Below are 14,760 nucleotides of genomic sequence, written 5' to 3' on the forward strand. Positions count from 1 at the left end.
TGGAACTGTAGTCAGGGTTCTTCGGCCAGGAACACACCAAAGGCCCCAAACCCTCCACCTGCCCACCCAGAACCTTTTAATCACTTTTGATCCAATCTAAACCAATCTGTGACCATTTATAACACAAGGATGAGGGCCATTATGAAATGGGTCACTGTGAAGGGTGACTATGGCTGTAGTGTAGTAAAATCTCTTGTACATGTCTTGGGAAACATCCTCTCAATATCACAGCTTGGCTTCAGGGCCCATCCCTGCTGCCTCTGTTCTTCACAGGGGGAGTTGCCACAGTGAAGATAAGCTCAGACTGCTATGGGGTCATAAAAGAGGGAAGATGTTTTGCCTAATATCGAGGAACAAGCAGCTCAAGTTCTACTCAAGGTTACTAAAGGTTCTTGGCCTCCCTCTCACGGGAGAAGTCAGTATTGCCTTGTGTCCCTGCAGTGGATGACTGGAGGAAGTGCTCAGCATAGTTGGTAAAGCTTTAAAGTGAACAGCCTCGAGCTTTTCTTTGCAATAAGCACACCCAGCACGGAAAGACATTTTTATTTCTAAGGCATGTTACAGCCTGATTGTTTTTTAATTCCACTTAGCTCAATTGGCCCGAGCATGACGCTAACATGAAGGTTGTGGGTTTGATCCCCGTATGGGCCATCCTCTCAAGAGCTGGACTCGGTGATACTTATGGGAACCTTATGGGTTCCTTCCAGCTCAGAATATTCTGTGATTCTGTGAATTAGAGCAGCAAAGAATGCCACAGTTGCTAAACCAATCCCTCCTTCTGACCATATCCTCAGGAGAGACAGAGGGACTTTTTGCCTTCCCTTGCTCTTGAGTCACTGAACTTTGGTCACTACAGGATTGCCAAGCCTTCCATGCCATGCCTCCCAAGTGCCCATTAGAAGCTGCTTTCTGCCAGCCCAGCCTTCCCCTCAGCAGAGCCCTGTCCCATGCCACGCAGGGCCCTGGATGTGTCTGTCCAGCTGTTTCTCTGCTTCCTTCCCAGTCTCTACCAGTTTCTCCCACCTGCTCTCTCTCGCCTCCTGACTGTGCAGCTCATGAGATGTCAAGGAGCAGCCCAGCCATGACAGAAACTAGGTGGGTTGCGCAAATTTGCACAATAACTTGTGATTAAACAAATTAAAGAGCAAAAGACTTCATCACAGATTAATTTTCATTTTGAAGATCAGCTAGTATGATTGGAAAAAATGGGCAGTGACTCATAATTTTGTTTCCCACACAAAAAAAGGACTGGTGTGCCTGAAAAGCTTGGCTGCTTTTATTTTCCTATCATATTATGCTAATAATTATTATGCTAATGAAAGACATGCTCTTGCATTCTTCTTACACTTTTTATCACCACTGTTGCTTTTTAATCGTTGACATTTTCATTTCCTAGCCCAAAATTACTTCCTCTCTGTTAGAAAATACATTCAAGAGCCTATCCTTGACCTGGAAACAAGGCATGAAGATGATTTATAAGTAAATAATAAATAAATCAATAAATCCAGGGGCTGGGATCGGGGATCAGGATCGGGATCGGGGCTGGGATCGGGAATCGGGATTGGGATCGGGATTAGGGATCGGGATCGGGGATCAGGATCGGGATCAGGATCGGGATTAGGGATCGGGATTAGGGATCCGGGATCGGGAACGGGATTGGAGATCAGGATCGGGATCGGGGATCCGTGGCGGGATGGGGGATCGGGGCCGGGAATCAGGATCGGGATCGGGGCCGGGATGGGGGATCGGAATCGGGATCGGTGGCGGGATCGCTATTGGGATTGGGGATCGGGATTGGGGACTGGGATCGGGGATCGGGATCGGGACTGGGGACCGGGATCGGGGATCGGGATCGGGACTGGGGATCGGGGCAGGGATGCGGGACCGGGATCCGTTTCGGGGCAGCGGCCCGCCCCTCTGTCCTTCCCCTCTGTCCTTCCCCTCTGTCCTTCCCTTCTGTCCTTCCCCTCTGTCCTGCCCCTCTGTCCCGCCCCGGCCATGGCGGCGCGGCTGTGGCGGCTCTGCAACCTCCTCATGGCCGCTTTCTTCGGGCTGGCGGCCGCCGTGCAGGTGAGGCCGGGGCTCCCCTCCGTCCCCCCGCTCCCCTCGGCCGGGCCGGGCTCTCAGTGCGCGCCTCCCGCTGCAGGTGAACGACCCCGACGCGGGGCTGTGGACGGTGAGTACGGGCCGCCCTTCGTCTTCCCTTTCCCTTTCCCTTTCCCTTTCCCTTTCCCTTTCCCTTTCCCTTTCCCTTTCCCTTTCCCTTTCCCTTTCCCTTTCCCTTTCCCTTTCCCTTCGGCGCCTCCTGCCCGGAGGTCCCGGCGGCCCCAGCCCCGCTCCGCTAACGCGCCTCCGGTCCGGGGCCGCCGGAGGAAACGTCCCGGCTCCCAGCTGAAGAGCGGGCAGACTCCGGGAAAACGATGTCTGTATTGCAGCGACGGCTGGAATCCGACCGTGCTCCCAGGGTTTGCCTTATTTCACCCAGATGTGCACTTGCTCCGGCAGAGCATCGCTTGCCCGTGCAGAGCATCGCGAGCTGCTCTCGCTCCTCCTGCCCCGCTGTGCCCGTGGCCCTGGGCTTGCCTTGGGTCTCCAGCGAGAGCCGCCTGCTGCCGCTCGGCTGAGCCTCCGGGGGACACGGGGAGCGAGCCCCGCTGCTGTGCCCGCCCTGCCTCGGGCACTGGGCAGCCCCCGGGCTGGGCTGGGCGCTGCGGGTGACAGGGACAGCCTGTGTGTGCGACAGGAGCTGCTGGCTGGGCAGGGGCTGCCCTGCGAGCCTGGGCTGCGTCAGCCCCTCTGACAGCGGCACCAACGCGGGGCAAAATGCCCCAGCACGGGTGGAGGGTTTGGGGAGCGCAGGGCTGGGCAGGACCCTGTCCCAGCAGGGGCAGGATTCGGGGAAGGGGCTCTGCAGTGCTTGGTCAGACAGACAGTATTCTGTAAGGCAGGAGCAGAGGAACAAGGGCTGGCTGGGGGCTGACGGGATTTTGGGTGGTGGCAGTGAAGATGAGCACCAGCAGTGCCAGGGCATGCTGGAGGGCGAGGGACTGGGATCTGCTCTGTGCCTCTGACAAACTGCTGCTGTGGCTGGGCACTTCTGCTTCCTCAGCTTGCTAAGTTTTGCTACCGAGTAGATTTATGTCATTAACAGGTTGTCTACTTAGTGCCAGCTGCCCTGACACTGCTTGTCAGCATCAACCCTTCAATAACAGGTATGAATGATATTGCTGTGCAAAACAGTCTCTGCTCAAATTTTGCCCTCAAAAGGTTGTTGTGTTGCTTTTTTGTTGGTATTTTGTTGTTTTTTTTTTTTTTAATTGAGCCACAGATTAAAATCAGGCTGTGTAGAAACACATCCTACTACCTTCTGAGGGCAAAAAGCTGCAAGACCTATTTCTATAGAAGCTGGTTTAGCTTTAGTACTGGTGGCTGGGCATTCTGCAGGTGAGAAGCCCAGCAGAAAGTCCAGCTGCTGGACGAACCTGCCTTTGCACCCCAATTCCAGTTTAAAGCCTTCTGGAGCAGAAGGCTGGGAGCATGCTTTGAATCCAGCTCTGTGTTGACCTTAGCAATTGACTTTGTTTCATTGTAGTAAATCTGTTTTTGTTTATCTACCTCCTGCAAAAGCAGCTGAGCTTTGCACAGTCCCATGAAAGTGCTAAAGGTCTTGTTCAGTGCCAGGTATTGCAGCTGCCCCACAGAGCAATGGGCAGCAGTAGGAACATTCAAAGGCTGTGTTTCCAGTGGTGTGTATTGTGGGGGCTAACAGCAGTTCAGAGGATCATTCAGATTAGATTTGTTTCAAGTCTTAAGAACACAGTTAAGATTTTTGTATTTTAATTCCATGGAAATAATTTTAAATAAAGCTGTTTTATATACACGAAGTGACTGTATCTGTTCTGGATGAATACTTATGCTGAACAGACTAAAATCACACTTAAAAAAGAAAACCTTTAGGAGTGCATGGTATTGTCACAAATTACACCATTGCAGTCTCTTGGCATTCTGGCCACCTTAAGCATAAAAAGTGTCAGCATTCCTAAGTTCAGAACTATAAGGCTTGTGGTTTTGAATATTTCAGGGGAAGTTTTGGCTGGTCGATAGAATCTGTACGTTAAACTCATAGTTAGGGTTTTCCTTGTGCCCAGATCTGTGTAAAATAAAGATTATAATAGCAGTACAACTTCTGTAAAACTGCAGGTTTATGTAAATTCACCAAAGGGTATTTACCACTCAGGTCTGTGGAAGACCCAGATGGGTTTACTTCACGCTTCAAGAGAGTGGCTGACAGTCTATTTTTTTCCTCAGACAATGGTGTTTGGAGGAGCCTCTGTGACCTTCATTCTGCTGGCTGTGTTGTTGGGACCATTGCCTTGGCTTGCTCTTTGTTTGCTTACGCTCAAGGAAACATTTTTCATGAAGAGGAAGGCAGGTAAGCTGTGGGTTTTATTTGCCCCGGCCCAAATCCCACTCACCAGGCCATCTCCTCCTGGTGCCACCTTCCAAAACTTTATTTCCTGGGCTGTTGCAATGAGTGCTGTTGGTCCAGAGGAATCAGACCAAAGAGGAGGGACCATAAAGCTCCAAACCAGTGACTGCTTGGACACAGGGAAGGGAACACTCATTGCCTCCCTGATTGTGGCACTCAGTTGGATTTGTCTGGCTTTCAGAGACCAGGGCACAAGCACACTGAAACAGCTTTGTGCTCTTTTCCTGGAGCTGTGGGAGTGGTAATCAATGTTTTGAAGACTCTTGAGGTGATACCAAATTCATGTTTATCTGGCATGGGCTGCTGAGTCCTCCAAGGTATTGAGGACAAAGGAGAATTTCTCACCTGGACATTCAGTGTGTGTGTGAAAAGCAAGTGTTTGCAGAGTCCTGAGGTGAAGCCCTGGCGGCTTTTTCTGCACCTAAACACAGTCTGGAAAACTGGGATGGTGCTTTGCTCTGTTTTAATGAGAGAAATGTGCCTGCTTTGCCTATGTTAATTAGAGAAATGTGCTATGGAATATAAGTCCAGCAGTAGAACAAAACGTGGAGGCAGGAATTTCAGCAGCTGCTCAGCTGTCATGTCGATTTGTAAATTTGTGGTGTGAACCAAACTCTTTGTAAATACCTTTACAATTACAATACAAGTAAAATATATTGAACTTCTCCAGAGGAGCAGCCACTACTGTTTTGGAGGCAAAATTTGTATTGTCAAAACATAGGCATCTGTTTGTATCATTTTCTGATCTGTTTTTTGTTTCGCTTTTTAGAGAATTGTTTGGTCTGGTGATTGTTGCAGTATGGATGAGTCTTTGTCGCAGTTCAGCAAAGTAAGTTTTATTTTCTCTTTTTTTATAATCCATTCCAGTGTTCACATTTAGTGACTAGCTCCTTGAACACACACAATTGATTTTGGCAGCTTGTTTTCCTGGTTCGTGTCACTCTCTGAACCTTCCAGATGCCCAAGCTGTAGCAGCTGGTGCTACAGCCTGGAGGATCTTGCACAGATAAAAGTTGGGGCAGGGGGGAATGTAAGCCTATATGAAGCACTTTTTCTGGCCCCCTGCCATAATAGGGGCATTTTCCTTTTGCTTAAGGTGCTGTATTTAATTCCAGCTAGTTTCTGTAGCCTGAGTTGTCAGAAAATTCTTTGTGCTTCTCCAGTAAAAGATTGGTGATACATCCATTGAAGTGGCCAAAGGCTCTCTGCTGTCCTTCCAGCTGCAGGCAGATGTGAATGTTACATGGTGGCTGTAGCAGTGGCCAGGAAGGCCAAGGACATCCTGGCCTGTCCCACCACGGTGTGGTCAGCAGGATGAGGGCAGTGCTTGTCCCCTGTGCTGGCACTGCTGAAGCATCTCCAGCCCTGGGGTCAGATTTGTGCACTTCAAAAAGGACTTTGAGGGACTGGAGTGTGTCCAGGGGAGGAAACAGAGCTGGGGAAGGGTCTGGAGCACCAGGAGTCACCAAGGGAGATGGAGTGGCTCAGTCTGGAGGAGGCTCAGAGGGGACCTTTTCACTCTCAACAACTCCCTGACAGGAGGGTGCTGCCAGGTGGGGGACAAGGAACAAGGGACAGGATCAGAGGAAACAGCCTCAAACTGTGGCAGGGGAAGTTGAGATTAGACCCTAGGGGAAATTCCTTCACTGAAAGAGAGGTGAGGCATTGGCACAGGCTGCCCAGGGAGATGGTGGAGTCACCATTCCTTGGAAGTGTTAAAAAAACCCAAAACAACTGGATGTGGCACTGCACCATAGGGTTTAGTGGGTGTGGTGGTATGCAGTCCAAGGTTGGACTTGGTGATCATAGGGGTCTTTTCTAGCCTTAGAGATTCAGTGATTTGAAGCAGCTCTGTTGGATCTGTTCTTACAGGAGTCCCCTGGGAGGAGTTCGCTTGGTTGCTGCAGTCGTTGTTGCCCTCTTTCCCTTTGTTTCGTGGCTGTACATTTATGTTAACAAAGACATGAGAGAGTCTTGGCCAACACACTGCAAAACTGTGATTTAACTGCATGGGAGAAAGTCCACAGTAACCATGCTGACCTTATTTGCCTTTGTTTTTGGTGCTTAATGAAAGGTGAGTGTCAGTTTGATAGCACCCAAGAATACCTGGCTGCTTCCAGCAGTGCCAGTTGAGATTTGGTAAAATATTGAGGATCACTGTCAAATCTGAGTGAGGAGTTTTTCTATGGAAACTGTTCACCTTGCTGGTTCTTAGATTTTCCAAACACCATTGAGCTAATGTCTGTTCTGATGGTATATTCAAGATATCACTATCTCCCTGGATCACTCTCCAGTCACCTTGTAGTTTGGGAAATCTACTATTCTGTAACATAAGGGACAAATAAAGCAAATACTGTTTTAATAAATGACTATCTACAGCCATAGAACTTTCAAAAATGTGCCTGGACAATCCATTTCAGACTTACTGGAAAATTGAGCAGTCTATCTCTGTCCTGTGCTAAAATCATACGTAGAATATGTCTGAAAAAATATTTTTGCTACTATCTTTAACTGAAAGTCACTGGTTTTACTGAGTAATAAACAATATTTTTGTAAGAAAACTTACAGAATATTTTATTTTCCGGGAGATGTATATTCAAGCCTGTCACCAGCAGATGTGGGCACTGTCACAACTCTGCTGCTCACCTAATTTTTCTTGGAAAGCAGGACCCATACAGTAGCCCTGCAGCAGCATGTCCCACTGTCCATCCTGGAGAAGGAAGCACAGGTGAATACACTGGACTCAGGAGCTGGCAGGGACAGAGCCAGGACAGCTCCAGGTGTAACACACAACACTTTTATTTACATGGGTGTCAGATGCCACTCTCAGCATGCTGCAGGAGATCCCAGCTGTGCACACACAGCACAGCCTGAGTATGTGCAGCATTCCATGGTGCAGCATACATGGTCTCTCTCTCCTTAGGCTCAGCTTTCTCTGAAGATTACTTTAGTCTTTTAAAGCAAAGTTGGAAGACTGAATTAGGCTACAGGCTAGATATATTCTAGCCAGACATGAGACCTTACTGTAATGTTCAAAGAAAATAAATAAATAGAGATGTGGCTGGGCAGGTACAACTCTGCATGCTTTAATGCTCTCTGAGAGAACAGCATTAGGGCTTTTTTTGAGCAATATTTGTTATATGGTTTGTGTTGCTTCTCTTTGGACCGCCACTTTGCTAGGATTCGAGATAAAGAGACCCAGAGAGACCAATGGTATGCTTGTCCAGATAGATTGTATTGCCTGAACGGTTGCAGGGACCAAAGGCCCTGGGCTATTGCCCAGATACAGTTTTATACAGCAAAATTAAGAGATAAGGTCTAAACAATAGAGACAGTGTTCAGCTAAGGCACATCAGAACCGCCCCAGGGGCCAGGTCCAATGGGAACTGCTCAGGGGTGGGGAGAAGGGGGTCTACAGAGGAATGCTGAAGCGGGACTTTCCTGAAACAGTGAAGCATACATAAATGTATCTTTTACCTCAGTTTACCATTCCCAAGGCCTTTCTAAAACAATGGGGCATACATGAATGTATCCTTTTCCTCAGTTTACCATTCTCAAGGCCTTTCTAAAACCTTCCTCCACGCTACCATGCCAGCATGATAACAACAGTTTGCATCTTTTCACAGTAGCAATACAGTCTGGATTGGGTGTTTGAAATGAACATTCTGCATTCCAGTATACTTATTGCAATTACCGGCCTTCTCAATTCTCCAAAAAGAAGTCAGGTGCTCTCTTACAGAAACACAATTTCTAAAATTCTGTATCCAAGAGAAAAACACCTGAGCTAAAGCAATAAGGATCAGCCATGCACAGCTTTCTAAAAGCAAACAGCTGAATCTCCTACATTTTTGTCCGAGTCCTTCCTGAAGAAGAGCAATCTGCATTTGTATTTCAGAAATGCATAACTCTGTCAGGAATTCTGCCCCTTCCTTTGAGTACCAGTTTATCTTCGTAGACGTACATAGTTCCAAAGGCGTTGCTTTCGGGGGGCGTCTCGATGAGCCCCTCCAAGGTGAGGTGGTGAACTCCGTGAGAGTCCTGGCAGTAGGCGCCGTCGTGCAGGTGCCCCGCGAGGACACACACCACACACCCGTGGGCGTGGATCACTGACAGGGCAGCCTCGTAATTCCAGGCCAGGCAAACCCCGTTGGAAGCGGAGGGATGGATGGGTACGTGAGCTGCAGTCCGGAGGGAAAGAAATACATAGTTAAACTGTACCAAAGCTGCTCATGGTTGGGAACTTCAGCCATCCCACTGAGTACAGAAAGCTCGCCCCCAGAGTGAGGTGTGGTTGCTGTTCTGCTCTTTCAGGGGTTCCATCTGTACCTCAGCAGACCAACTACAGCTAACATATATGGGCTAGCTTTTTTTTTTCTCTCGTATTTCATGGGAGTTGTGCTGGTTTTGCATTAATTGGTATTTGGAGAGGAGGGAAGAAACCACCCACAGAAATGAGTTTTCTGAGAGGAGCTGCTGAGAGCTTCCTTTGTACAACCCCATCAAACACAGGGGTTGGAACCAGATTAGCTTTAAGCACCCTTCTAACACAAACCATTCTGATTGTCTATTTATCTCCCTCCGTATCTACCTACCCATAACTATAACCTTTTCTTGGTTTTCATCAGAGAACTTGAGGACTTCATCAAACCAGTCCAGCTGGGCTTGACTAAATCCTCCATTAAATGCTACAAAATGAGGTTCTTTGAGCCCTGCAATGAAGAAGAAGGTTAGGCACAAACGCATACACCTCCCATGCCTACTCTATTTGCCTTAGGTCAATCTGCTGATGGTTGGTTTACTCTCACAACCTTTGGGGCTTTTTTTTTGCATTCCCTGGATCAGAATTCCAGCCCCCTTGCACAAAGATTATTTGTTGATATTTTCAGGAATTTTGGCCACACTACCCAAACAGGGTTCCCACTGTTGTGTTTCCCCGCGGCATGGGACAGGGTGGGCACAACTCGGTGCTCTGCGGGGCACAGAGCAGGGCACCGCGGCAGCACCGGGGCGGGGATGGGCAGGGAAGCGACGGAGCTGGGCATCAACGGGGCACACGATGCTGTCATCCCGCTGTCAGCACCGGCAGCTCCGCACAGCCAAGCTTCGGCCGCCCGCGCCCCGGCCAAGCCCGGAGGTACCTTCGGGGCTGTTGAGATCATCGTTGTGGTTCTTCTCCCGCAGCAGCCGCAGGGACTCCTGGCAGCGGGGGCTGCCGGGGTCCCTGCCCAGGGTGCTGGTGTCGTAGCTGTCGAGCACGACGAGGCGGAGCCGCGGAGCCGGGCTGCAGTGATACGCGTGGCACTCCGGGTCCGCGGGCCCGTGCGAGCCCGCCGCGGCCCGGCTGTACAGCCCGCTGCGCGCCAGCCGGGCCCGGCTGAAGTTGTAGAGCTCGTGGTTGCCCCAGGCGTGGTGCACCGGCACCGAGAGCTGCCCCAGCACCTCCAGCACCCGCTGCAAGGCGCTCTCGGCCTCGCCGCGCAGGGCGTTCTGCCCGTCGATGCAATCGCCCAGCTGCAGCACCAAGCCTACGGGCGGGCTCTCCCCGGCCCACTCCCGCACCGCCTCCCGCAGCAAGCGCAGGCTGTGCCGGTAGTAGCGCCGCCGGCAGCCGCCGAAGTCGTGCCCGTCCTCCGCGTCCGCGAACTGCACGTCAGCCACCAGCCCGAGGGCGAGGCGCGGCGGCGCGGCCTGCATGGCGGAGCGGGCGGGCCGGAAGGGGCGGTGCGCCCGGCGGCAGCATGGCGGCGCTGTGGCGGCTGCGGGCGGCCGCGGGGCTGTGGCGGCTGCCGGGCCGGGCCGGGCCGGGCTGGGCCGAGCGGGGCTGGGCCGTGCCGGGCTGGGCCGTGCCGGGCCGGGCCGGGCCGGGCCGGGCCGGGCCGGGCTGGGCGCTGCCGCCCGCTCCCCGCAGCCGCCCGCTGGCGCAGCGGTCGGGCCGCGGGCCGCGGCACGGGCGGGTGAGGGAGCGCGGCGCGGGCAGCGCGGGCCGGGCGCGGGCGGGCCCCGGGCGGTCACCAGAGCCTTGTCCCCCCGCAGGTCGTGTCCTGGAGGTCGCTGGCGGCCACCGTGGTGCTGGGCGGGGGGCTGCTGGCCGCAATGAAGGTGATGAAGCGGCGCAAGGAGGAGAGTGAGTGCGGGGCTGCGCGTTTCGCGCTCGGACGATGCGGTGGTCGTGTTTGTATGGTGGGGGTTTTGCGTTCTGTGAAAAACGCCAATCACTCGTTTTTTTTTAAATTTACAAGTTTAATAATAATGAAATGGGTATAAAAATAGTAATTGTGAAAAATGTATACTTTCTGATTGGCTTCTCACAAATGTTACGATGAATATTATATGTGTAATGTTAGAAAGTTATGTTGTGTTAGTTCTCTTAAGTAGTGGGTTAAATGTAGTTTTAGGTTACAACATAATGTTAAAATAGAAGCTCTGTGGTAGAGAATTTGTTACAAGCTCAAGCGAGAAGATGGGATAATCAAGAGACTCTTTACACAGAGATGTCAGCCCAAGGGGGCCCATAAAAACTTACTTCTTCCTGATCAGAAAAGACAAACATTTTTCCACCTTCTCTCCGTCTTTATGGAACCACCAGGGTTAAGGGGAAGAAGTTGACAAAAACCAGAAAAGTTCTTAATTTGCAAGGAATTTATGCATCCAGTATGAATATATGAATATGCAACAGGCTATTGCTTTTAAGGTTATTCCTTAAAATACATGAAGTGCAGCAAAGATTTTCAAAAATCTTTTCAAAAATAGGCTGTGCCAGCCTATGCAGCACAGACATGGAGCTGGGTGTTGTGGGCTCCTTGGGTTCCTGGTTCATGTGCAAACCGTGAGCTTTGCCTGCTCCTGCAGCAACTGCCCACACATTTCCTTTTCTTGGATTTCACACTTTTCCTTTACAGTTGAAAACACAGGCAATGCAGCTTTTAGTGTATTGTTCACTTTTCAACAGATGCTGGTTTTGCTGTTTCACAGCAGGCTAGATATCTTGTCTTTATTTTTTCCCTTTTTAAACAAAAATGCGGTTGGGTAACAATGAAAGATAATATCATGTTTCAAAGGAATTTAGTGATATATTTGATTTTGTCCAAAAGGAGCTCTTTCTGGAAGGCATGTGCACGTTGGGTTTCTGCATGACAGGTGTTGGTGGATCTTGAAGTGACCCTGAGCAGTGTCTGACTTGGCTGCTCCCAGGGCTTGGAAGCATTGTGCCTTGTGGCATGGGTGTGTTTGATTCCCGCTTGTGTTTTGTAGAACTGGAGAAGGAGCGAAACCGAGGCATTGGGAAGCCCCTGTTGGGAGGGCCCTTCTCCCTTGTCAGTCATGAGGGACAGCCCAGGACCAACAAGGACTACATTGGCCAGTGGGTGCTGATCTACTTTGGCTTCACTCACTGCCCTGACATCTGCCCTGATGAACTGGAGAAAATGATTGCAGTGGTGGATGAAATCGGTATGGGAATTCAGACACAGAGCCTTGCATCTCATGGCACTTGCTTCCTTCACAAATTACAGAAATAAAACTGCACAAAATGGTCTAGTCACTTGGGGTGGGCTTGGATTGATGTTTCATGGCTGTGAGCTTGTTTGAAGGAAGATGAGAGATGATACCTGGTTTTATAAAATAAATACTAATTGTTAATACCACAGATCGAATTCCGTCTTTGCCTAATCTGACCCCACTCTTCATCACCATCGATCCTGAGAGGGACAGCCAAGAAGCCATTGCCAGATATGTTAAAGGTATTCCTGCTTGCTTCCCCTGTGTCTCATAGCATGTAGAGCACTAAAAAGGAGTGTCTTGAAGGAATTATTTTCACCAAAATGTGTAAATGTCTTCTTTCTATCTAGAATTTTCTCCGAAGCTGGTGGGATTGACTGGTAGCAAGGCACAGATTGACCAAGTGGCTAAAGCATACCGTGTGTACTACAGCGAAGGGCCCAAGGATGAGGACAACGATTACATAGTGAGTAAAAGCAGCCTTTGCTTACTGAAAGACTGTGGATAAGAGCAGCACGTACATTTTAGAACTGGCTACTGGATCTTTACTGAAGTCCTGTGTGCAGTTGTGTGTTCACCTGTCAGAACCACAGTGCCCTCCTACAAGCTCAGCACCTTACCAAAGTGTGTTCTGAACAATCCCAGAAATGCAGACAGTAGCACAGGAACTAGCAAGCCTGGCAATAGTTGAATTTCTTTCTGATCTGTAACATACTTGACTGGCTCTTTTTCTACGTGCTCCAAAGTTGCTGTGATTTGTCATTTCTAATGCATCTGAACTCAGACCACAGCTGTATTGCAGTCCTGATCAATCATGGCTTCCAGCGCCAGAACTCTGTGTCTTTGCTGAGAAAGGTGTTGTCACGATTAGGTGCAGACAGCGCTTGTAGCGTCATTTAAATAAATTTGCAGTGGAGTTAATTTTGATACAAATCCAATCGGAATATCCGGGATGTGCATGGGTGAGGCTGCTTCGGTGTGCCGGCAGGGGGCACGCCTGTCCCGCACGTCCCTGTATCCCACTGCCGATCCCAATCCCGCATTTCCCTGTATCCCACTGCCGATCCCAATCCCGCATTTCCTGTATCCCACTGCCTGTTCCAATCCCGCATTTCCCTGTATCCCACTGCCGATCCCAATTCCTCATGTCCCTGTATCCCACTGCCGATCCCAATCCCGCATTTCCCTGTGTTCCACTGCTGATCCCAATCCCGCATTTCCTGTATCCCACTGCCGATCCCAATCCCGCATTTCCCTGTGTTCCACTGCTGGTCCGGATCCCGATACCACATTTCTCTGTGTCTCAGTTCCACAGTTCTCTGTATCTCAGTGCTGGTCCCAGTCCCACAGTTCCCTATATCCCACTGCTGGCCCTATCCCACTGCTTGTCTTGACCCTGATCCCACAGTTACCTGTATCCCACTGCTTGTCTTGACCCTGATCCCACAGTTACCTGTATCCCACTGCTTGTCTTGACCCTGATCCCAGTTCCCTGTGTCCCACTGCTGGCCCCAGCCCAGTGCCACATTTCCCCTCTGAGCTGTGTGGTGTGATGCTGTGGTCTCTCACCACGCCTCGCTGTGCTCTCTGGCAGGTGGATCACACAATAATTATGTACCTCCTCGGCCCCGATGGTGACTTTGTGGACTACTATGGCCAGAATAAGAAGAGTGCTGAGATTTCGGCTTCTGTTGCTGCACACATGAGAAAATACACACCCTAAAGCAGGAGGTCCTCAGAGATTGCTGTGAATGTCACCTGTGGGATTAGCTGTGATTGGACATTGGAGTTAAAGCAGAAGCACACGAGTGTAACATCCTGTCAAGCTGGTCTCCTTCCAAATAAGAAAGGTTATCCATGTTTCTGCAAATTCCCATTACCAAAAATCTCTATAGAGCTTTCCCCATGGATATAATTTTCAACAAGATCTCGGGTACAGAATAAAATTTGGGACTTCTCTGAAACATTGCTGGGAGCAAAGGATGGAAAGCACTTCTCTCTTGGGAAGAACGTGTGTGTTGCTGGGAAAATATTGCTGGTAGAAAAATTGCTGGTCTGGCAAGGACAGCAGTCACTGCAGGAGGATTATTTGATGCAAAGCCATTACTTGATGGGGCCATGGCATTCTCAGAGGAGCTCTGCCCTCTGGTTTCTCTGCACTGTTTTGCCTTCTAAGAAAGGCAGTTGCACTCCTAGAACAGAGGAGCCTTAAGAGTGCTTCTTTATCCAGGTTAAGAAGGTGAAGAGCACTGAAAGGACTGGCAGTTTCCACACATGGGACCAGCCTGTAGCGAACCTGATCATTTCATCTGAATGCAGAAATGAAATGTCTTTTCCTGGTGGTTCTTCCACGTGAACACTGTTCACTTATAAAGAAAAGAGAATTGAGTTGCAAATAGGTTTTTCTTCTGGTGAAGATGATGGTGTGTGTAGTTGCTCTGCTTGTGCTAGGAGAAGGGTGGAGGGGGGCTGTGTCCATGCACAGGGCTGGTAATCAGATACATTTTATGCAGTGCAGCATTTGAAAATAAAGATTGATTTGTATAGGCAATATATATTTTTATTTCCTTAGGTTTGACTAGAATGTCATCAGAATTTTGTATACCAGTCAAACTTCATATTCTTGCTCTGCTTTCCTTCCTTTTAGAAAGCAGTATTTATTTCTAGTTGTGCACATCAGGAGCTGAATGTGCTTTTTTAAGCTGAATCTTAGAGAATGGCCCACAGGACACAAACCAGAACAGCTCTTGGTGTGAGTTCCAGAGGGTCTTAGA

At 49.7% G+C, this 14,760-nt stretch overlaps 3 protein-coding genes across 4 annotated transcripts; 2 read left to right on the forward strand and 1 right to left on the reverse strand.

Moving 5' to 3' along the window:
• Window positions 1–1,985: 1,985 nt before the first annotated feature.
• TMEM220 (transmembrane protein 220) lies at window positions 1,986–4,411 on the forward strand. Its single transcript, XM_031506393.2, has 3 exons — window positions 1,986–2,176; window positions 3,152–3,212; window positions 4,309–4,411. The coding sequence occupies exons 1-3, from the start codon at window positions 1,999–2,001 to the stop codon at window positions 4,334–4,336; spliced, it is 267 nt and encodes an 88-aa protein (XP_031362253.2). The 5' UTR covers window positions 1,986–1,998; the 3' UTR covers window positions 4,337–4,411.
• Window positions 4,337–14,537, forward strand: SCO1 (synthesis of cytochrome C oxidase 1). 2 transcript variants are annotated; one of them, XM_077787322.1, is made up of 7 exons: window positions 4,337–4,432; window positions 5,259–5,318; window positions 10,523–10,613; window positions 11,741–11,938; window positions 12,136–12,228; window positions 12,337–12,452; window positions 13,581–14,537. In XM_077787322.1, exons 2-7 carry the CDS (start codon window positions 5,289–5,291, stop codon window positions 13,707–13,709), a joined length of 657 nt encoding a protein of 218 aa, XP_077643448.1. In that variant the 5' UTR covers window positions 4,337–4,432; window positions 5,259–5,288; the 3' UTR covers window positions 13,710–14,537. The 2 variants fall into 2 exon arrangements, with proteins under 2 accessions (XP_077643448.1, XP_031362266.2); XM_031506406.2 differs by lacking the exons at window positions 4,337–4,432; window positions 5,259–5,318 and adding an exon at window positions 10,374–10,443.
• Window positions 7,271–10,186, reverse strand: ADPRM (ADP-ribose/CDP-alcohol diphosphatase, manganese dependent). Its single transcript, XM_021538710.3, has 3 exons — window positions 9,628–10,186; window positions 9,082–9,198; window positions 7,271–8,667 (listed from the first exon to the last, which is right to left on the reverse strand). The coding sequence occupies exons 1-3, from the start codon at window positions 10,181–10,183 to the stop codon at window positions 8,381–8,383; spliced, it is 960 nt and encodes a 319-aa protein (XP_021394385.2). The 5' UTR covers window positions 10,184–10,186; the 3' UTR covers window positions 7,271–8,380.
• Window positions 14,538–14,760: the final 223 nt, after the last annotated feature.

The sequence above is a fragment of the Lonchura striata genome, chromosome 19, assembly GCF_046129695.1.
Source record: "Lonchura striata isolate bLonStr1 chromosome 19, bLonStr1.mat, whole genome shotgun sequence".
NCBI classification, from domain to species: domain Eukaryota; kingdom Metazoa; phylum Chordata; class Aves; order Passeriformes; family Estrildidae; genus Lonchura; species Lonchura striata.